At 44.7% G+C, this 15931-nt stretch overlaps 1 protein-coding gene across 1 annotated transcript in view; it reads left to right on the top strand.

Annotated features, from left to right (window-relative positions):
* Nucleotides 1-15931, top strand: part of vwde (von Willebrand factor D and EGF domains) — a gene marked incomplete at its 5' end in the record, with an annotated part of 84478 nt that overhangs the window by 47732 nt on the left and 20815 nt on the right. Inside the window, 7 exons of the mRNA XM_083632504.1 lie at nucleotides 1523-2382; nucleotides 2594-2730; nucleotides 9353-9517; nucleotides 10492-10596; nucleotides 12360-12474; nucleotides 13635-13891; nucleotides 14824-15043. Of these exons, the coding sequence (XP_083488630.1) occupies nucleotides 1523-2382; nucleotides 2594-2730; nucleotides 9353-9517; nucleotides 10492-10596; nucleotides 12360-12474; nucleotides 13635-13891; nucleotides 14824-15043 (1859 nt within the window). The remainder of the gene's footprint in view (nucleotides 1-1522; nucleotides 2383-2593; nucleotides 2731-9352; nucleotides 9518-10491; nucleotides 10597-12359; nucleotides 12475-13634; nucleotides 13892-14823; nucleotides 15044-15931) is intronic.

Raw genomic sequence — 15931 nt, 5'->3', positions numbered from 1 at the left:
GTTGTTTGCCATTTTATTTTCTTATTGTTTCCGTTGCTTGTTTCCTGTCTAGGGCCGGTTCTAGGCCGAGTGACAAAATCCCTTGTAAACGGAGGCCAGGTTCTTTCTCGCCGAGAAGAGCCTGGTGACTAGGGATGGGCATTTCTAGCAAAAACACTATTCGAAATTCGCTGGCCAAATTCGAATTTAATTCGAATTTCGAAAATAAAAAAAAAAATGTAAAAAAAAAAAAAAAAAAAAAAAATTTTTTTTTTTTTTTTTTGTGTGAGTGAAATGTTGCATTGTCTCCCCTGATTCTAAGTCTACGGCTTTATTAATTAATATAAAAAGCTTCTGCTGTGGATTTTTAGCTCAAACAAGCATTGCACTAGCCTGGTAAACCGCCCGTTACGTGAACTCACATTGCATTTGGTTCTCCGTGACGGTCTGGACCTGCACAGGCAGTTAAGATGATTGGTCGAGCCATGCCGGCTCGACGAATCAGCGGCGGCCGTAGGCGGGCTCTGGCTCGTCTGGGCAAGTAGTGGGTACATGGTCTTTGTGGTTCTTTTCACTCATCAGCATGGCTGCCGCCGCGGAAGTGACAGGAAGTGAATGAAATTGAATGTAACGTTCCCAATTCTATGTATTAAATTCTAAAAAACGACCCTCAACATTTGGGAAGGCTAAGCCACACAACTAGTTCGTTATAATCTAACTAAATGCTTCGAAGGTGACTTTACGACCGCGAGGACTCAATCAATGAATACCACGGAGATCATCCACAGGCACCTTCCGCGATCTGATTGGTTGAAGTTAACACCCACCAGCGGTGATAGACAGATGGGTCATCCAATCACCTGCCAAGTAGCTTGGACAAAGTGCCCGCCTCCGTCAGCGGGTCTGGTGACTTCAAACCCAGATCGACTGGTTTAGTGAAACCTATGTGGAGCTATACCGTCCATCTGGCAGCGTCAGGTTAGCATTGCACCACTGAAGTAAAGAACATGTTACATGACATTGACATTTTCGAAAATAAAAAACAGTTTTGACAATCATGAGTGGTTCATTAAATATTTAGTAGGCTCAGGTCTGAGTGCCAAAGGGGTGCCAAAGTCACCCCCTCTCCCTCTTCATGGGATTTCATCTGCCATTAATTTTTCCATAAACCTTGCTTAAAATGCTTATAAAAATTGTTTTACTTGCTCAAACCAAGCGATTTGACTATACTTAGAATCAGGGGAGACAATGCAACATTTCACTCAAAAAAAAAAAAAAAAAAAATTTTTTTTTTTTTCGAATTTCGAATTTCAATAATAAAAGTCGACCTTGATAATAACAACGATTATTCGAAAATTCGAAATTCGATGCCCATCCCTACTGGTGACGCGAGGTTACTTCCGCATTGGCTTTGTTTTTTCAGAACGGGAATTTGTCCCTTGTTCACAAATCAAGCATCTCCTCCAAAGCGTCCTCGGTCTGCATGGAGCATCTCTGTCAACACCACTGACTCAAGCGGTGCCTCTTCTTCTTTTCCTGACAGGCTCCCTGCAGGCAGCAGCCTGTTTGACGCAGTCCCATCCTATCAGACCACACTGAGCCCCCGCAAGTACTGTGACTGTCATGCAGAGCCCCGCCCCCCATCTCCCAGAACCCGATCCCAACCTGCGTCCTCCTCCCACTTCACCTGCTCTCCCCACGGCAACGTCAATCTCCCCAGTCTCATCCCCACCCTGGACGTCACGGCCGAGTACATCAGCTCAGTGGAACTGCTCAAAGGTGAAGACAACCATAGACACTCGCTGCCGCCGGGGCGCTCCAACCGACACACCCAGGGTCACCTGTTGAGAGCATCCAGGGACGGAGCTTCAACCTCAGCCATCCACCAGCGCGGCCGGGGCAGGCGGCAGTCCTACCAGTACATCTCCAACCCCCCGTACCAAAGCCTCAGCCAGTCGGACCTGGAAGGCTTCACCTACTTCTTCCCAGAGGACCATGAACCAGCGCCGCATCCGGACTCCTCCTCTCCCCCGACGTGGCCCACACCTTCCGGGCTCACCCAGCGGGAGGCCAGGACCCAGTGCCAGGGTGTTGTGGCTAACTCCAGCATAGCGCTAGCCTGCGGGCGCCTGCTGGGACAGGCTATAGTGAGCCAGGCAGTGGCTATGTGCGTCGCCGACCTGCAGCTGAAGGATGAGCTGTCATGGCTGAACGCAACATTACCTCTGTTGGAGAATGAGTGTGAGAGGAGGCTGGTGGAGGAGAGGAGGAGAGAGGGAGAGCACCAGGATGTGCTCGCCATTCTCAAGTGTCCCAGTCTGTGCAGTGGGAATGGCCAGTGCTCTGAGTGGGGCTGCGTCTGCTTCCCAGGGTTTGGCTCCTACGACTGCAGCGTGCTGTCTGGTAAGATAACATGCTATAAATACACAGAGACAGGCAAACCAGTAAGGAGCCTGGAGCCCTATACAGGGCTTTCAGAACATGGGACACAGCCTCTGGTGGCAGGTATTAGAAGTCCTCTTGGGAAAAAGATTGTACATCTCCTACAGCAGTAATATATTGTCTAATAGTCCATGTTGGTCTTGTCTTATCTTTTGTTGTTGATCTTGTGAAGACCAGATCCCAGAGATCACAGAGCTGGAGAAGCAGGGTCTGTGTGACGTCCGGCAGGGAGACTGCTCCACTGTTCAGATCTACGGCCAAGGCTTCAAGGACTCCTACGAGCTCAAGTGTGAGTTTGTTAAAGAAAAGGTACTTTGGTTTTTTTCTGCTTCTTTTCTCTTTAACATGTATTTTTTCCACACAAGGGTTTTCCTGTGCATGCAGACTCTTTGTCAACCCTACCTCACAAAATGCTAGGCGTGGCTCATTTGCCACCCTGCAATATTTTTCACAATTATCAAATATCTTTTTTCCTATTTTTTTTTACAGTTTTGCAGCCCTGCTGCCGAGTTTGACCCTCATTTCACTGCTTTGCTTACTGTACATTGGACCTTGGCATGTGAACAATAAAACTTTGAACTGCTGTTATTTTAGTGGCAGCATCATGAGGCTTTTATTTTCAAAATAAAATACACTTTGCAGAACCTGTAATAGTACTTATCATGTAATGTATACCTGAAACACAGAATAGAATAGAATAGAATAGAAAAAACTTTTTTTGGCTCTGTATGACAACGTTACCCGCTCTCGGCTCTGTAACTTGCTGTGCCCCTCTACGACCAACCCGCTGCGTGCCGCTTCCCAACGTCAGCCTAGCTGTGCGGTGCTACCTGACCCCCGTCCTGGGAGGTAGTCGCCACTCCCTCGCCTTTTCAGGGGTCACCATTTCCGCAGGTGAGTGAAAGTTTCCCCCCTCTCTCTCACTGCTGCTGGACTTGGTTTATTGGCATGGCACGGTCAGGCTGGCCTGCCGCACGGGCTTGGCCTCGGGCCAGCAACAGCAACAACAATAACAACAATTGATTTCCTCTCTCTCTCCTCGACTGCTTCCATCTTAAAACTCTGACAGGGTTCTGCGCAGCCTCGACTTGGAGCCTTGCCGCCGACTAGCGGCGACAGCGAGACTGTGCATACTCGAACGTAACTCATCGGCTGTGCGTTGGCTGCGGTACATGTCCAAAACACTAGGTGGCTTGTGGTACATTACATGATGTTATCGTGTCGGTTACCAAGAACTTGCAATCATGTCGGTGGTGGGACATTTTATTGTCCCTCCATTTCAAAACTCATTCTGCAGAAGGCTTTGCTAGATGAGAGACAAGCACTGTTAAATGAGGAAATGGCATTTCCTCATTGCTCACAACATGTACGTCAGCGGATATGTGCGCGGTCCAGGCAACGGCCAATCACAGCTCTCGTGCTGGTCACGTCACGTCCGCGTTTGACGCCGCGGAGTCACATTTTCGAGGAGCTGCACGCCCCCACTCCGCCGAGCTGCGCCAATAGGACAGCCAGCTGCGGCGACCCCTCGGCTGGTGATTTTGCGTAAGGATAAAACCAGTTTTACCCACCACATTAACTTCCCCACCCATGTAAAAGGCCACACTCTTGATCTAGTCTGCACTGCCTCTCTACCCATATCCAACCTCCACCCTCTCTCATTTACACTCTCCTACCAACACTGTATCCTCTTCTCTGCCCCCCTGCCCTCACCCCATCACCCCAACAAACGCTCCACCTCTTTCCGTAATATCAAATATGTCAACCCACTCACTCTCTCCCAGTCAGGTTAGGGCGCATGCGCACGCAGCGACCAGCAGCAGATGTGAATGACGGCGGTGTTGTCAAGTTTTTCGTTGTTTTAAGTGTTTTAGGAGCAGTTTTAAGTATTCTTGTGTCAAGTATTCACTGAATATATTGTTTTACACCTTTGGCTCTGTTGAGCGACCAACAAACGTAACGTTACGCCGTCAGTCGGAGCGGCTTCTTTGTCTTGCTTCCTGCGAAAGCCTGGCTAGGCTAGCTCGGAGTGCTACCACCAGTGCTACAAGGAGGGCTACCATCCAAATCTACGCCTCGGATTTAATGACTGTCCTCTCCCTGGGAGACTCGAGGAATCTATCATAGAGCTCATCTCAGCTACCTTCTTCATTTTATAAAGCCTGTTAAATTAGCCGTGCCTAGTAACCTACTAGCAACGGGCTACGCTTAGCATACTGGCTACAAACAAGCCGACGCTAGATAACGCTAGCACTGCCTAGCTAACTGCTAGCCATCCTCCTATGGTCGCAAAAGCTCTCCCGCAACCGAGAGCCATTGATCACCGTCTACAAGAGCCCGGCTATCCAGGAACTCTCTTCTTAAGAGCCTGCAGAACCGGGAACTCTCCTTTGTGTTTGAGGATCCAGGAACTCTCTTCTTAAGAGCCTGCAGAACCGGGAACTCTCCGTTGTGCTTGTGGACACAGTGTAAGCATGGATTTCTACGCCATGATACTAGCGTGGCTACTGTTTCATCTAGCCTGCAATCTTGGACACGCTCTTCTGTCTCCTGATCGCCCATCACGGCTGTCTTCTGATCGTCCACCACGGCTCCAGTACAGCAGAGAGCTGCTTCTTCGCTGGAACATACATGATCCTCCTGCTGATCTCAATCCGGTTAACTTCGATGGATTCCAGATGTCCGGCTCCCGTGACCTCTCCGGGGGACGAGATCGAAGGACTAGGACTAGAAAACGAGGAAGAAGAGGCGGCGTTCGACTGAGGCTGAAAACTCAACCTCTCTCCCGCATCGCGTTACCTTCAATTATCCTCTCCAACGTCCAGTCTCTGCGCAACAAGGCTGATGAACTCCAAGCTCAAGCTCGTTACAGTCATGATTTTAGAGATGCCTGCATCCTAGCCTTTACCGAGACTTGGTTGTCTGACAGGGATACAGACAAGGACCTAGAGACGGTGGGTTTTGGGGCGCCTATCCGGCTGGATAGGGACGCCGTTGCAACAGGCAAGTCATCTGGGGGGGGGGGTGTGTCTCTACATTAATGAACGTTGGTGCAAAAATGTTATTGTCCGCGAAAAGCTATGTACCGCTGATGTAGAATTGCTCTCTGTTTCTTTACGTCCTCCATATCTGCCTCGGGAATTTCCACAGATATTCGTAACTGTTGTTTACATTCATCCAAGGGCTAATGAAAAAAATGCATGTGAAACCATACATCAAGTCATACAGAGGCTACAATCTATATCCCCGGATGCCCCCAATATTATCCTTGGTGACATGAATCACTGCACCCTGAAAAATACACTGAGAGATTTCCATCAATATGTTACATGCCCGACTAGAAAGGACAAAATTCTAGATCTATGTTATAGCAATGTGAAAAATGCATACAAATCTATCCCCCTTCCACCCCTGGGCTCGTCCGACCATAGCTGCATTCAGCTCATACCGGTCTATCGCACTGTACTAAAGCGAGGTGCAGTACAGAGCTTTCGTGTGAGAGACTGGAATGAAGACGCCTGTCTCACTCTGCAGGGCTGTCTGGATGCGACCGACTGGGACATGTTTAAAGATTCCTCCGATGACATAAACGAGCTGACTGATGTTGTGAGCAGTTGGGTTTCTTATTGTGAAAATTGTATTATTCCTGACAAATTAGTGAAAGCCTATCCCAATGGTAAGCCGTGGGTCTCAAAGTCTCTTAAAAAGCTTCTGTATATGAAGAAAAAAATCTTTAGAGAAGGGAATAGGCTAGATCTATATAATCTACAGAAAGAAATTAAACGTGAAATTAGGTCCTGTAAGCTGAAATACAAAGATAAAATTGAGTCTCAGCTCAGAATGAATAATCTAGGCTCTGCCTGGGACAGCTTGAAAACGATCACGGGGACCAAAGAATCAGGTAGAAAAAAAGTTCAGCTCAAGGAATACAATTCAGACGCTGAGCTGGCTCAATGCCTTAATGATTTTTATGTTCGTTTTGATGTTCATGATTTTAACAACAAGCACTCCGAGATCAGAAACAATCTCCAGCTGGCTCCACCGTTGAATCCTTTTTTTGATGAACACGATGTAATCTGTGGCTTTAAAAAGTGCAAGCCCAGGAAAAGTCCTGGCCCCGATGGACTTAGCGGTCGCCTACTAAAAACATGTGCTGACCAGCTTGGTCCTATTTTTAGTTTCATTTTTAATTTGTCTCTCTCTCAGCAGAAGGTGCCATCCCTATGGAAACAATCCATAGTGGTGCCCGTGGCTAAAATAAACAGTCCCAAAAGCTTGAACGACTTCCGGCCTGTTGCTTTAACCTCTCTGGTTATGAAGCAATTTGAAAAGCTAGTTAAAGCAGAGCTCCTAGCAAAAACTGAGCACATGCTCGACCCCTTTCAGTTTGCGTATAGAGCACAGAGAGGTGTACAAGACGCCACAGCTACCCTACTCAACCTTGTCTGTAAGCACTTAGAAGGCAGTGGGAACCACGCCAGGCTGCTTTTTGTGGATTTTTCTTCAGCGTTCAACACGATCCAGCCTCACATTTTAGTTGAGAAACTTGTACGCCTTTTTTGTTTAGACGCAGGTCTTGTTGGATGGATCTTGGACTTCCTTACAAATAGATCACAACAAGTAAAAGTAAACGGAACTCTGTCCAGCTTCTTAACATCCTCGACCGGCTCACCACAAGGGTGTGTTTTGTCTGCCTTCTTGTATATTCTGTATACAAATGACTGTTTTAGCCGTCATGCCGACAGATTCATCATCAAGTACGCTGATGACTCTATTATTGTCAGCCTGCTTGATGGGGATGAGGTCGGTCATGGCCAGGTTTTAAATGATTTTCTGTCCTGGTGTGAAGAAGCCTTCCTCCAACTTAACGTCTCAAAGACTAAAGAGATCTGTGTTGATTTTAGACGATCCTCCCCAGTTCCCCAGAACAGTGTTGTCCATGGGCAACCAGTAGACTTGGTGACCAATTATAAATATCTTGGCACTATTTTTGACAGCAAGTTGAAGTTCGATCTAAACTGTGAAATGCTGTGCAAAAAAGGTCAACAACGTCTCTTTTGCCTAAGGAAGCTTGCTAGATTCCAGGTTGACAGGACTCTGATGAAACTATTTTACTGTGCCTATATCGAGTCTGTAATCTCTTTCTCTATTATCTGTTGGTATGGAAACCTTGGTATTCAAGGGAGGAACTCTCTCGGGAGGATCGTGAGAGCGGCATCAAAAATAGCCGGAGTAAATTTTAGTAGCCTGGACCACATTTTTAACAAACAGGTGCTTAAAAAGGCCATGTCCATTCGCATGGACGATACTCATCCTCTCTGTTCAGAGTATGTGCTGCTCCCTTCGGGCCTTCGGCTAAAGGTTCCGAGGGCTACGAGAAACAGATATAAACTGTCCTTCGTTCCTGTTTCCATAACAGCTTTAAATGCTGCTGAGAGGAGGAGATAGTGCACTCTCTCTCTCTCTCTCTCTCTGTCTCGCTCTCTTTTCTCTGTCTCTCGTGCAGCTTAAACGCTGCTGGGCGGAGGAGATGATGCACTCTCTCTCCTTGTCTCTCTTCTTAGGTAGGTATTGCTGCTATAAATATTCTTTATATATTTTATATTCGAGATATATCTTTATTTATTTTTTACCTACCTATTTATGTGAGCTCAAATAGTCCTGGACTCTTATTACTTTTAAGTTCATGCACGTGTCTCTTACTACTTTTAAGTACATTGTACGTGTCTTTACTACTTTTAAGTACATCGTACAGATCCTTTGAGGTGTGTTTTTATTTTGTTTTTATTTTATTTTATCCTGTGTTTACTTGATCCTTTTTCTGCTGGAAAACTGCTGCCATGCTCCATGTTTGTTTTAATTTGTTCATGTTCTGTTTTTTCATGTATTCGCTATGCTTTTTATGTCTGCTGCACACAAATTGCCCTTCGGGGACAAATAATAAACTTGAATCTTGAATCTTGAATCTTGTCTATATCCTCTGCCGTTCCCCCTGACTCCGCCCCCTCCTCTCCTGACGACTATGCCATCTTGCTCAACCCTGTACTCTTCGACTCCCTCGATTCACTGGCCCCCCTGAAAACCTCTACAGTCTCATTCAGCACCTCCTCCCCCTAGTACACTCCTGAACGCATCAACTTCAAATGACTCCGTCTCACCTTTAAAGCCCTCCACAATGCAAATTGACCATCAATGTACTGTACATGTCTCTGATGGAAACCAGCCCCTTTTCATCTTCCCTGCTGTGTTGACAATCCTCTTTAGCTTGTTTCTATTTGCTAAAGTCAGGTGCCCGTGCCAGACAGATATATTAAAAACAAGGATGCTCTCTACCAGGCTGACATACACCCCTTCAGTTTCCTAATCAAAAACAGTCTCTGACTAGCCTTTTTACAGATGAAATCAACATTAATGTCCGTGAAACTCAGTTTGTCATATACGGTATATGTGTTCCCAGATATTAAAACAGTTCACAGTTTCGATGTGATTGCACAGCAGCATCAGTGGAGGGAGTGGGTCTGGATAAAATTAGGTCCCTTGTCTTTCCAACATTAATTAGCAATGCGCTGGACTCACACCACTGTTGAAACTTGGAGACCTGGGAATAGTAATCAGAGACATCATCATACAATAATATAACACCCAACATGGCCCATACAACATGGCTTGAGTTTAGTAATTTTTTTGCATTCATGCCCAGTTGACATCTCTATTGCCATCTCATCTCCCCTCTCAAACTGCTCTCCCTCTCCCTTGTTCTCTAGTTTTTTCCACTTTCTTTCCTTTCCTTTCTTCTTCTCTCTCTCTCTCTCTCTCTCTGTCTCCGTCTGTCCAACTCCTCTCTCTCTCCTTCCGTGCTCATCTCTAATGTCTCTCTCTATGTTGCACCCCCTTCCAATCATGTCCCCCTCTCTCCCTCTCTCTTGTACAGTTTCTGGATGGAGACTGGGTTCTGGACGAGCCCCAGTTCGCCCTGGCCACCTTCCTGGATGTGACGGCTCTGGAGTGTCAGCTCCCCCTGGAGGATGGCCAGGCACCTGCAGGCCTGGACCTGGAAATGGCCACCAACCGGCCACTCGCCCGCTGGCAGATCAAAGTCAGTCACCTCCACAGCGCACACTGGTGGAGTCACAGCAAAATAATTTAGTCCTTGATGTCCCAAAGCCAGCTGACACATCCTCCTTCCTTTTTCAAAATAGTTACTCACCCAAATGTTCTTTCCATCTTTCCTTTGCCATTCCTGTCTGTCTCCCTCCCTCCCTCCCTCCCTCACTCACTCATTCCTCCCTTCTCTTTCCCTATCCTTGAGTCTTATTAACACAAAACCTCTGTTCCTATTTTTCAAGATATTGAGATATGTGAGACTACTGATAGCAGCAAATCTGCACTGAAACAAGACAAAGCAGAGCGATGTGAAGATGTATCAGTTTCAATGTGCAGTTGTGGAAAGAGTGTGCTGGGTGCAGCTGGACGACAGCGGTTTGCTCCAGTGTAGACTTGGCTCAGGAGGCACATGTACTCAGCAGTGTGAAAGAGTTGCTTCACCCAACTGCCAAGTGCCTGAGACAAAGAGAAGTCTGGAGATACTTTCTCACAGTAGTCAGACTTTGCAAACAATGAGAAAATGTATCACTGGGGAAATCTTTCCAGCTCCACAGCACTAACAGTCCAGAGTGGTCTCTGTGAATTACATGTGAAATGATACAATGTGTGTAACAGATTACACAATGGATAGGTTCAGTTTAGACTAACTATGCTTCATTGGTTGCCATGACAACTTTTGTGGTAACCAGGGAGGTAGTTACATGTTTCATTTTCTTTACTCTTACAGTATGTCTCTCATGTAATGCAAATTGCCGCTGTACAAAACTCATATCATTCTTTTTTTTTACTGTGATTATTGCTGCGATGGTAATGCACTGCAGTAGGTATAATCACTGTAATCAAGCATTTGAGTAATCAATAATAACCCCATTTGAGTGACTGCAGTTCACCTTGTTTAATTTATTTATGGGTAATGCCTCATTCGTTCCCAGTGATCCACAGTAATCAGCGCTCTGCTGTTGGCAGGTATCTAATGATGGCTACAGCTACAGTAATGCAAAGATACTGACTCTGTACGATGGAGCCTGCCAGATCTGCAGCCTCAATGCTGAAGTCCTCTGTACTCTGAGGGTAAGTATGCCTTTGTTCTTAGCACTCTGACATTCTTTGTGTCCTGGTCGCTGCACTAGCGCCTCCTCTGGTTTGTCGGGGCGCCTGTTCGGGGCGGAAGGGAACTGGTGGGAATAGCGTGATCCTCCCACGTGGCACGTCCTGCCGGTGAAGCTCCCCGCTGTCAGGCGAAAAGAAGCGGCTGGCAACTGTGCATGTGTCAGAGGAAGCATGGTGCTAGTCTACGGCTCTCCCCCGATCCGCATAGGGTGGAGCAGTGACCGAGGCAGCAGGGCGAAATTGGCCAAGTACAATTGGGGAGAAAATAAATAAATAAAAAAGAAAGAAAGAAAGAAAAAAGTGCACTACAAATAAAAGGCATTATTATTATTATTTATTATTATTAAAACAGATTTGAATTGTGCAATGATATTATAGACATGAATTAGTGGACAAGATTGCTGTACTATTGAGTTGTTGCTGGATGTAAGAATATCTCCAAAGATAAATTTACCTTCCAGTTTCTAACCGGGACGCCTTCGACTTCACTTTTTATACCAATACCACACATAGAAAAATTAAGGTGCGAACTGGAACCCAAAATAGTTATTTGGAGTGATACCATTTCGGAACCTTTTAATATCCCAAAGAGCCATATCTGGTTCTTAAAGGTCCATATGCCTGGAAGGTTGCTGGTTTGAGTCCCAGACCAGCTCAAAAAAATCTGCATGTGTAAAGTGAATAAGAACCACTGCTGAAGTGGCCTTAAGCGAGGCTCTGAACCCCTGACTGGCACTGCTCAGTGCTCGCAGTAACACACTGTGGTTTTACTGGTAGCAGCCATGCGTGAATGTGCCTGTAAAGCAGGGTGTTGCTGAAAAAGAGCATGCATGCCCTGTCAGCCTTCCCCAGAGAAACACAAGTGAAAGCATTTGGCTTTGTGACTATTCAGAAAACACTACACTGTGTTTGTGTCTGTGCCAGTAAAGTTTGACTGAATTTCATGGCTGATTTTCTCAGACAAAAACAACAAAGCACTGATATACAGCTGAATAGTGAATTATGTGACAGGACATTTAGCAGAGATCGTGAATTTGTGTGGAAACTGCCCTTTTCATCACCACTATGACTACTATGTGATCTGGTATTGAGTTTCATTCTAAAATTCGATGTAGCTGTAAAAATGTGTTGACGCTTTTTTCAATATTTCTAATGCGTTGAATTTATATGATATTTATACATATTTTTACATATATTTACAATAATGAAGCTCTGCTATTACACCAAACCATTGTGTTCTGCAGGAGCTGGGAAAGAACGTATATCATGCAGTTGAAATAGGAGCCAACCATTGATCTGTTAGCAATTTAGTGTAGGTAGGAGTTAAGCACCATATTTCCTACAACCTGTGTTAAATGTGCAGAATGAGAGGTTGGTGTAGTTTCCTCTCTCTGATGTCCTTAAACACAGGAAACAATTAGCTTTGTTTTCTTCAAACCAAATGTACAGGTTGATTTTGTCACAGGGGTGTTTGGACGTTGAAACAAAAGCAGCCCTGTTCTCCCAGTGCCATGGTCTGTCTCCATGGTGCCGTGGTCTGTCTGATGGTTTGTGCATGTTTTGTGGGCAGCGGTTGTATTCCTGCTGGAGGCGGCCGTGCTAAAAATGTAAACAGTCAAGGTACCATAAGATGCAGCATGCGTTATGTTATGATGGGCAGTTTGTTTCAAAGGGAAATAAATACTGAAATTCAATTAGTGTTATTTGTTACCTTTGTGTCCCAGGAGAAAACATGTAACATTGACGGCCTGTGTTACGGCGAGGGGGAGCGCAATCCCAGCAGCCCTTGCCTGATATGCCGCCCGGACTCCTCCAAGTACACATGGTCCATGGCAGATAGTATGTACATCAAACTTTCAATGCTGTTTTCCCTCTTCCCACACACACACACACACACACACACACACACACACACACACACACACACACATATATATATATATATATATATATATATATATATATATATATATATATATATATATATATATATATAATAATAATAATACATTTATTTTATATAGCGCTTTTCTAAATACTCAAAGTCGCTTTACAGATTAAGATTAGTAACATTATTACTAGTTTGAAAAGTAATAAAGGCACACTTCAATATTATACAATACATATACATTTGTTGTTATATGTACAGGAATTACCAGCAAGATTAAGATTAGTAACATTATTACTAGTTTGAAAAGTAATAAAGGCACACTTCAATATTATACAATACATATACATTTGTTGTTATATGTACAGGAATTACCAGCAAGACAAACAACACACCACAACGCAAAAAGGGTGCCATAGCAACCAGAGAGCAGCGGCAGCTAAACGCGCCAGCGTTCACTCAACCGGAACAGGGCCGATTTGGTCATGGGAGGGAAAAAGAAAGGGGGGGGGGGGGGGCGAAAGCGGGGGGGGGGGGGGGGGGGGGGGGGTTTGGAGGGGGGTGGAGTGGGGGGGGGGGACCCCGCATTTCTCGTGGAAGAATTTTTGTCGATTGCGTTGAGAGACCATCTTAATAATCCATATAATCCATATTTGTAGTTTCGAAGAGACAAGTGCAAGATTGGCTCCGGATTAGGACAGGTAGCAAGCAGAGGGAGAGGGAGAGAAGGAGAAATGCGACCGCCTCCGTTGAGAGCAAGTGTAGTTATGAGTTATGTGTAGTTATATATATATATATGAAGAGTTCATTTCATAGAGAGTTCATTATATATATATACACACACTCATGTACTCATAAATTATTGATCGATTGATTCATTGATTAAGTCACTCACTCACTCACTCACTCACTCACTCACTCATTTGTTCATGCCTTCATTTGCCCAGTCATTCATTTGTTAAATGAGATTATCATATTATGTCAAATTTGAGCTCACCCCACCTATTCGTCCAATCAAGCCCTCACTCATTCATTTCCCTCACCGCTCGCTCACTTACGTATAAACGTATTCAACCGCTCACTTATTCACTCCTTCATTCTGCCCCCTCAGAGAATGAGCCTCCGGCGCTCCAGGCGGTGCCGTCCCGTCTTCAGTCCTTCCAGGGGGACAATTTTATCTACCAGCTCCAGGCTCGTGATCCCGAGGGCTCGCCGGTGCTCTTCACCCTGGAGGCGGGTCCCGCAGGCGCATCCCTGTCCCCGGCCGGCCTGCTGATCTGGAAAGCAAGCGCTCAAACCACCGACACACACACCTTCCAGTTCGCTGTGACAGACGACTGCAACGCTCAGACCAGAGCCTCTGTCCAGGTACGGAAAATCATTGCAGGTCTTTTTTTCTTGTTGAATATTAGGTTACCAGTAGGTATTATAACACATTTTAATGAAAAAATATATCCTACATACAATTTAAGGTAGATATTATAGATGCATGATTTTAACAAAAAACAACAACAACATTAAAATCAGGTTTTATGTTGAATATTGTGAGAGGATAAAAACAAAATGTTTTAAAATGCAGTTGTAGGTCAGGGATTTTGCAGAAACACCAGGATACGTATTGTTAGAGATGGGAACACACTTCATCCAATTAAAAAACAAACAGCCTCTTGTATTCTGGGATTTTTTTTATATATGAATCATGGAACCATAGTAGGTCACCATTTAGTCTGATACACACTATTATTCTCCTTGTCCCTGAGAAGAAATGGGTTGTCTTGTCACCCACTAGAGGGAGCTCATTATGTTCAGTCTAAAAATAGACTACGAACCCACAACACAAATAGAAGATTCAGATTCATAAATTACAATAAAATACATTAACATTGTAGGTGTGTAGCTGAGGGTGTTAACAAGAGTGAGGTTAGATAAGTTTGTGACTAGAACAATCATGCATTCATTCATTCATGAATTTACTAATTTGATTCATTTTCTTTACTCACTTCTTCCTATTCAGGCAGGGAAACACCTTGGACAGGTCATTAGTGACAAAATAATCGTTCTTTAACATACTGAATCTGCACTAATTAAGCAATATTAAATCATAACCATCAGGTAATTTATTCCCCAAAACGACTCTTTATTTCCTACCTTGCCATTTCATGAACCTTACCAGGGTCAGAAATGGCATACACCCTATCTGCCAAAACATTGTTTTTCTATTATGAACCTTGGTGACTGTACTCCAGATGATAAATGAGACTAAAGCTGTACAAACTGTCTGCCTCCGTGTTTTTCCCCAGGTGTCTGTCCGCTCCTGTGAGTGTCAGCACGGTGCGTCCTGTGTCTCCAACCTGCAGCTCCCTGGGGGCAGCGCGGAGTACCGGTGTGTGTGTCTGGACGGCTTCAGAGGGGACAGGTGTGAGGTGGACATTGACGACTGTAAGCCCAACCCCTGCAGACTGGGCCGCTGTATCGATGGAGCCAACTCCTTCTCCTGTATCTGCCCCACCGGAATGACAGGTAGTTACAGTATGGCAGCTGATTCTCAACCTTTTTCATATCATGGACCCATGATTTTAGTCCACATTAGAGCTCTCGGACCCAAATCTGAGAATATTTTTTTATTGTTTGGTATGATTTTGTCCGAATCCCATGACTATCTGTATTGTACTGTAGGTGAGAAAAATGGTGATCAAAATAGTAATTCTTCTACATTCTCCAACGGTGTTAACTTGTAAATGAAATAATGGTGACGTTTGCTGGAGACCCCCTGGAACCTCCTCAAGGAGCCCTGGTGGTCCCTGGACCCCTGGTAGAGGACCACTGAGCCTTCTAAGCCTTTTGCTTACAGAAAACAAAGGGTTTAGGAATGCTTTGGTTTTATGGTGGATTTTTTTTACCCGCTGCACATTAACAGGGCATTAAGAGCACAAAACTAAAACAAACTAAGGTAGGGCTGGGCGATATGGTTGAAATCAATATCGCGATAATCATAAGGATATTTCTTGATATCAAATGTATATTGTTGGTACGTTAAATAATCAAATTAATTAACTGAATGGTGATGTTAGTTGATGTCAAACACAACTGAAATTTTCAAGTAATATTCCTACCATATCTTATTTTATGAGTTTTTAAGTTATGTGCTTGTCGTCATCAATTCAGGCAGCAGAAATGTGTCCCGATATTAAAATATCTTCATATCATCACGATATGATTCTATTGAACGATGATAAACGATAATATTGAATTATCGCCCAGGTCTAATCTAAGGTTAAAAGGAACAGCTCACCCTAAAATCCAAAATACATATATTCCCTCTCACCTGTAGTGCTATTTATCCATCTATATTTTGCTTTGTGTTAGTTGCCTGAGTTTTGGAGTTATCAGCCACAGAGTTTCTGCCTT

Source organism: Poromitra crassiceps (assembly GCF_964638095.1).
Source record: "Poromitra crassiceps genome assembly, chromosome: 1".
Classification (NCBI taxonomy): Eukaryota; Metazoa; Chordata; class Actinopteri; order Beryciformes; family Melamphaidae; genus Poromitra; species Poromitra crassiceps.
This window is presented reverse-complemented; position numbering and strand designations above follow the sequence as displayed.